Source organism: Scylla paramamosain, chromosome 18 (genome assembly GCF_035594125.1).
Source record: "Scylla paramamosain isolate STU-SP2022 chromosome 18, ASM3559412v1, whole genome shotgun sequence".
Taxonomy (NCBI): Eukaryota; Metazoa; Arthropoda; class Malacostraca; order Decapoda; family Portunidae; genus Scylla; species Scylla paramamosain.
Window position 1 is genome coordinate 18,954,174 of NC_087168.1, and position 7,721 is coordinate 18,961,894.

General features: G+C 41.6%; 1 protein-coding gene across 1 annotated transcript; it reads left to right on the plus strand.

Moving 5' to 3' along the window:
* The first annotated feature begins 1,044 nt into the window (after window positions 1-1,044).
* On the plus strand, window positions 1,045-7,664 carry LOC135109238 (TAF6-like RNA polymerase II p300/CBP-associated factor-associated factor 65 kDa subunit 6L). Its single transcript, XM_064020482.1, has 9 exons — window positions 1,045-1,179; window positions 2,215-2,355; window positions 3,032-3,129; window positions 3,663-3,802; window positions 3,937-4,088; window positions 4,217-4,396; window positions 4,672-4,776; window positions 4,998-5,264; window positions 5,681-7,664. The coding sequence occupies exons 1-9, from the start codon at window positions 1,156-1,158 to the stop codon at window positions 6,344-6,346; spliced, it is 1,773 nt and encodes a 590-aa protein (XP_063876552.1). The 5' UTR covers window positions 1,045-1,155; the 3' UTR covers window positions 6,347-7,664.
* The last annotated feature ends 57 nt before the right edge of the window (window positions 7,665-7,721 follow it).

Below are 7,721 nucleotides of genomic sequence, written 5' to 3' on the forward strand. Positions count from 1 at the left end.
TTCATACGCTGGGGCCTCTTTCTCTCTATACCACTCCAAAGTACTCTTTTGTTCCATCTTATTCTTCCATTCACTCAGTCCCACACATTCCACAACTCTATCTATCTCATTCTTCCATTTTCTTACATCCCATTCTAAGCCTTTTCCATCCACAACATGCTTCCTCTCAAACCGCTGAAAAGACCAACTAGTTTCTAAGCCACTCTTTACTACCATCTTAACACACTTCTTCCCCCACCTGCTACTCCTAATATTCCATAGAAACACCTTTCTCGCTAATCTTGCATCATCTATTTGCTTTAATCTAGCCTTGTATCTTGGGGTTGCCTTTACATGCCTCTCTCTAAAAGCACTCCGCTCAAAGCCTCTATTGCTGCATACCTTGATGCATTCAGTGCCATTCTTGCTACTCTATTCTATCCTACTTTTAAATCTAGTTCATTCTCATTCCACGCAATCATATCCATACCATACATAATGCTCGCAACAGCCACGCTCTTCCAGACTTCTCGCAGCATGGCATACTCGCTCTCAGCCTAGCTGCACTTCCTAGTCGACCAACCCATTGGTTTACCATACTTATCTTTTCATTCCTAGCCTTCACACAGTCATTTGGACTCATCCACATCCCCAGGTACTTGTATTCATCAGTCTGTTGCAATTCATTCTCTTCCAATCTTCTTCTTCCCAGCTTTTCCCTATTCGGGGTCGCCGTTGTGAATGAGCCTTCTCTACGTATTTCTATTGTTTGCCATCTCTGGATTTATATTCTTCTCCCCAAGATCATTCTCTTCCAATCTCCACACTGAATTTCTCTAACCCTTTGACCTATTCACAATTATTACCTTGCTTTTCTCACTGCTAAATTTCACTCCAAAGTCTCTTCCATACCCATCTACAACATCCAACAAACTTTGAAGGTCATCTGCCGATTCACTCATAACTACATCATCTGCATAAAAGAGCACACATATTCACCACTCCCCACACTTACTCCTGCATTAATCCTTCTTATTCTGGCAGCCAGTTCCTCTATATACAAGCTAGCATTCTCATTCACGTAATCCACTTTAACAGCCAGGAGTAATCCTGAGTCACCTGTAGAATCAAGATCAAGATCAAGATTCACACCACTCGCTGCTACATTCCCGCAGTATGGGAGATAGAAATGACAACCGAGTAAGTATTGGTTAATTATCTCCCAAGGTAGCAATGTCCGACCATCCGTTCATATAGATAATTCATGTATCTCCCTATGGAAGCCTTAGTTATATGGTTTTATTGGCCTAGTTTGTGTACTATTGCGTGACCAGTCTTTCCTCTTACTTGGTTCACTTGGTAGAATTTAGAGGGTCTTCCTCATATCTGTGATGGTCCACCGTTACTTCCAGCCCTAGAGTCTTCTTTCCGGAGATCAATCTAGTCTGGTACGGTGTTAGAGGCTGCCCTGCAGTGTGTTGTGTATCTGGGTGTAGGAGGCTCATCTGGTTGTTCCTTCAAAAATTTGCCTTAGTCTTGAACTTGATAGCAGAACAGCTCTTGATGCCTCTAACATGTTTTGGGAGTGTGTTGAATATTCTAGGGCTATTTTATGTAAAACTGGAGGCTAAAAGAGTCTTGATTCTCTCTGGGGTAGATGTGGATAGTGATTTTCTCTCACACGCTGTTGTGTCTCATGCAGTGAGGAAGTAGTTGGGTCAGGTATCAGTTTCTTTAGTATCTTCCATACATATATAGCTCGATATCTCTCGTCTCTTCATCTGTAAGTATTAGCCTAGTTTTTTCAAATGCTCCCAATAATTGAGGCCTTGCATACCTGTGATTTGCCTGGTGAAGTACCTTTGCACTAACACCAGTTCCTGTATATCTCCCTTTTTGTATGGTGACCAGAGTTGACTACAGCAGTCAAGTATTGGCTGTATGAAGGCCTTCCACACTGTTAACATTAGTACTTGTTCTCTGGACCTGAAGGTTCTAAGGACCCAGCTAGCTTTTTGCTTGGCTTTATTTGTGGTTGTATGGATGTGGTGTTTGTAGTGGCATCTTCATTGAGGTGGATTCCTAGACACTTGACCACAGGGCTTGATGGTATAGTTTTGCCTCCTGCTGTGTGTAGTGCTGTGGAGCATTACCCTGTAAGATGTTCTAGTCATTATTTAATGAAGCCCCAAGAACCTTTAAGTCAAAGGACTAATGTGTTGGTGTATGTTTCAGGGTGATGAAAAGCGATGTGCTCAAGTGGCTGTGGAGAGCATCATCACATGGGGGGAGGCAGCAGGTGTGGCAGACCTCCCACAGGACCTGGCCCGGGTCATCGCAGCAGATGTCACCTACAGACTTCGACAGACTCTCAGTGTAAGCATGCTACTTTATTTTATCTTATGTGTGGGGGGATGTGTTTCGTTTATGGGATGTAGTGAAGAATTAACAGATGTTCTCCTTTCGCCATTTCCCTAGAGTCAGGATGGCACCACCTACGAGTCTTCTCCAGTTGCTTTTGTCCCTTGCTTCTTCCTCTGTGACTCCCATCCTTTACAAGTCTACCACAGGTCTGCCATCTCTCCGTCTCACTCTCTGTCTTTCCCCTTGATCTTCTTTACTCAGTGGGTTATGACAATACTCATCTAAAACAGTGCAGCATCAGATGAATGTGAGTGAGTCCAGCTTCTTAATGATGTGTCCTATCAATCATTTTTACCCAGAAATCAGTTAGGTTATTGTTACTGTAAATGTTTCATATTGTATCAGCTCTATGGGTGTTATGCATGTAATATAATATTATCAATGTGATTTTGATGAATATCTGTCTGTCTATCTACCTATATACCAGGCTGACAGTCTCACACAGGGTGGCTCAGACAAAGCACCACATACTCATAATAAGCCACAAATTGATAGCATAACCAAATTAAAATAAAACCATATGTCATACTGATATGCCTGATTGTTAATTCACCAACTTGTAAACACCTGTGTAATTAAAAGGCTTAGATGAATAAAGCACCACAAATTCATACCTCGTGTCTTGCAGGTGTGTGGACAGTTCCTGAGACACAGCAAGAGGCGCAGACTGACCCCAGATGACATCAACCGAGCCCTTGTGTGGATGGACGTCCCTTCTGTCAATGGGTGAGTGTCTCTCCATCACCATTATACAAATTTAAAATCATTAATCACCAGAATAAACTTATTTTCAGCCCTGATGACTGAAGCATTAAGTATTCTAATTCTTCAAACTTCATCACAACTTTGTATGACAATTCAATTGCATCTTTCTCCCTTAGATCTGAAAACCAGTGCACACACACACACACACACACACACACACACACACACACACACACACACACACACACACACACACACACACACACACACACACACACACACACACACACACACACACCATGGTGCGAGCCATCAATCAATAGTCTCTTCTAGATTTGACTTACCTTTAGGATTAATGTCAAGTATTTCCCCACCCCCAATGTACATTTTCAGTTTGTTGACTGCCTAAAGAATAAATCGTTTATTATTATTATTATTATTATTATTATTACAACTGAAAGATCCTGGGTTTCATTCCCCATCCAGGTGGAGGCAGTTTGGTCAAGTTCTGTACAAAAAATTGGTCCATCACATAATTGGTTCTTTTGCCTCAGGTACACAAGCAGTGACCCAGTGGAGTGGCAGGCAGTGCCTGAGGTAGGGGTGCACATCCCACATGATCCCATAGTCAACCTAGCCAGCACAGGCCTCAGTGGAGACATATTTCACCAGCCTGGCAGCCCTTGTGTCAGAGGTCAGTCTTCATCAGTAGCACATGTACAACTTGAACAAATGTATTATTAATTTATTCACATATAATGCATAATTTTTTTATAATGTCAAAATGTGCTGTGTGGTACAATATGACAGTGTCTTGTATCATTGCAGGAGAGTGGGCCTACATCACAGGGCACACCATAGTGAAAGGAGAGGGTGGTGGAGACCCCATACCAGCTCCCTTGCCCCTAGCAGCTGACCATCTTCAGTATTATAAGACACTGTTCACTGTTATCACTGGACCATCTAATGACCTCTTCAAAGTAAGCAGTCATTACTATTAATGATGAGATTGATCAGTACTGTTACTTGACCAAAAGTATTTTTAAATTCCATCATCCTTGCAAATCAAAATCGTAATGATCCTGATTTTCCTTTTATGTTCCTTCAGATGATGTGTGAGGATGTGGCATCAAACCCTGGTGTGAATGGCATTGTTGGGTACATAGTGGGTGGTGTGATGCGAGGAGCTCATCGGGCAAGACAGAAGCCCTGCATTCTTCGTCGCCTGCTCCTCATTGTACAGGCACTCCTCCTGAACCCAAACCTCCACTTGGGCCCTCAGAACTATGTGAGTTTTCAGTATGTGCATCCTTCCAAAAATAATGAGATAATGTTAATAGTAAAATAATGGTTGTGCCTGAAATTATAATCTTGTTTTGTGTTCAAGAGACTTTTTGTGTGGATTTTGGATAGATTTTTATTTTCACAAAAGCATCCTATACTTGCATTCACATAACTGAAATAGTCAGTGATACTTTAGTGTCATACAGAATGTGTTAATCATACTTAATGATGGCTTTCAATATATAATGGTGGTTATGTAAAGAAACTTTCCCTCACTAGATGCGTGACATCATCAACGTGCTTGTGTATTGCATCATTATTGAGCGCAAGTCTCCCCAAGACACCCAGATGATCCGCAGCTTGGCCTGCAATGTGCTGCTTCAGGTAAGAAGATTTTTTTTCTTGGTTTTCCATAGATCAAAGGGCTTTGAGATGAGGTAATGGCTATATAAAGTTGGGATTTTGGCAGTAGGCTCATATTGTTAACTTTCATTATAATATGGTAATAAATATCATCTTTTAGTGATAACTCTGATATTAAGGTGTTGAGGCTGATCCCAAAACTCCTCTCTTAGACAATTTAGCTAGGTATTCTACTCCCTCAGGTGGTGTCACGAGAGCCTGGGTGTCGAATAACCTGGGAGGGGGTGGTGAGCAGTCTGGGAGGTGTAGTGGCCAGCAGCAGCAGGCCCTGGGGACAACATGTAGGGGCACTAATTGGCCTCCTCACCCTGGGATGTCCTGCTCTGCTACACAGCCTCACTCCCATTGCCCGTTCATACCACAACCGTCTGGCCCATGCCATTGCCCAGGCACCAAGCCCCAGCACCCGTGATGCCCTGGACGCCCACACAGCCAAGTGCCTCTTGCTGGTAGGTGTTGGTATTGTACTGGTGCTTCATTGCCTAATAACACTGAAAGGATGAATACCAAACCACCTGCTTGGTTCTCATAGTTGGCTCTATATGTTTCTCTAAATGCTTTAATCCTTTCACTGCAATATGCAACAATTCACAACACTAAACAATGTAAGCATGTACAAAAAAAATAAGGGGTTAAAATAATGTATTTTCCAATTTCTAGCCAGTACAGTGTTTGCAGGTAGCTGTAGAACAAGAAAAGACATGTCAGAATGGTTAATGATTAAGGAAAGATGTTCCAAATAACAGTGAAAGTGTTAAACCACAAGTCATTGCTCTAACTTTGACATGAAATATAACAGTTTATTTATATATATATGAATATATATACAAATAAATTTATTAATACAAAGCTTCTTTTCTCTCAGGCTGGGCTTGTCAATGTCATGAAAAGCTACGTTAAAAGTCTCCCGGACAATATGGTTATGTTTTCATCCACAAAGGAGTCCTCATCACCTCCAGCAGCCTCCATGTCATCCAGTGGCATGGGTGATGGTGACGTGCCCTTTGAACAAGTGCAGGAGATCTACAACCTTGGGGAGGAGGCTTATGGATCAGCCTTTATAGCACAAGTGCCAACTGTGTACCTGTGCTGCACTCCCAATCATGTTCCTAGCTTCTTGCAGTCTTCTGTTTACAGAGACCAAGCCATCTCTGGGGATGCTCTTCTCAACCCTCCACCTGCCAAACGACCCAATTACAAATCCTCATCTTCGCACCACCTACACCAGACACTCAGCAGAGCCAAGGTGAGAAGAAGAGACCAGCCCTATGCACCAGCACAGGTGTTTGAGGGATACAGGAGTCTCCCTGAAAAATGCATCCACGTGAATATTGGAGGATGCCCAACTAAGAGTGTCAACAAACTGAAGAGGAGAGAAAGTTCCTTGCCCACAGTGGTGCCACATCCACATCGACCCCTCCTTGCCCGCTACTGTGCAAGGCTCACTGGTTGTATGCCCCACAACACCTTCACCAAACCACTGCATCCTCCTCTAAGACCTGGACCTTCACTACAATACCTCATCCTGTAATCTTGTGGACACATTATACTAACCCCTTATTATCTTGTACAGTACTTACCTTGGTGTGAAAGACAACTGCAATAAGTGTACAAAATTAGCAATATTTCTTCCATGTCAAGCTGCCTAAATCATGATGTCATGAATCTCACTATTTGGAGCAGTGGTTGTTAAGGCCTGAGGAATGTGTCTTGTCTTGTTGTAGTTACAGGACTGGAGATGCAGGCTTTTATCATCATGTGAGTCTGCAGTTATCTCATATGTGATTTGTAATTTCATACATATAAACAAAAAGATTATGGCTTTAAGACATGTCATTGTCATATTTCCACATCATGATTTTCATATTAGATGCATCAGTAGCCACTCATTTCTGTTCATGTGAGACCTAAAGCATAAATGTGACTGTGCCAAATTTAAAATAGAGAAATATAAGTAAAGTACCTGGAAGATTTTGTGCATCTATTAAGGAACAAGGAGTTGTAGAGTGGTGTTGGAGAAAAGGTTGTGAGATTGCAGGGATGTATAGGATAGATCATGTGAGAGGACAGCTCCATATAAAAATAGGAGGATAACAGAGTATGAAAGAGAGAAAGATTGAGAAAATGTAAAGATGTACGTATATTAATGTGTTAAGATGAGACATGCCAAAAGGGAGGTTTAAGGATCCAGCACTGGAAAAGATAGAACTGTTCATATATATATATATATATATATATATATATATATATATATATATATATATATATATATATATATATAATCATGTTCTCTAATGCTCAGTAAAGTGTTTAATAGAATGGATTCTGGCCTGGCTGGCACATTGATAACATCTTCATTGTGGAATCTAGTTTTCTGTGCAATGTATTTAGATTATGTTAGTGTAGTACCTCATTTACTCATTTGTGAAACATCAGCTGTAATGATATTGGTTCTACATCAGTTGAACCTGCATATTCTTTCCTTTGACACCCAGTTTTCTCAAAAATTACTTGTACTTAATAGTATTATGCAATGTAAAAGTAAGTGCCTCCATGGTAGTGGCTTGTGTGCCTAGCTACAAATCTACAGACCCTGGTTCAAGTAGTTGCTGTTGGGGTGGTTGGCACACAGCTCATCCAGCAGTTCATCCTTCCTTCAGGTTGGTCATTAATAAGTACCTTGGAAACCTGGGAAGGTAAATTGGGATGTCAGCATGATCCTGTGTGGAGCAAGGGACATCCACCACAAGCTCAAAGGGCAAGGTGGAGAGGATTACAAGACCAGACACAGCTGTTGTGTGTACCCCAACTTTACCTTGAACGTAAATATAATAATACCCGTTTTTGTACATTTGTGTCTCTTTCCAAGTCCTGTTTGAATGAACTCATCTATGGCACAGACAGGC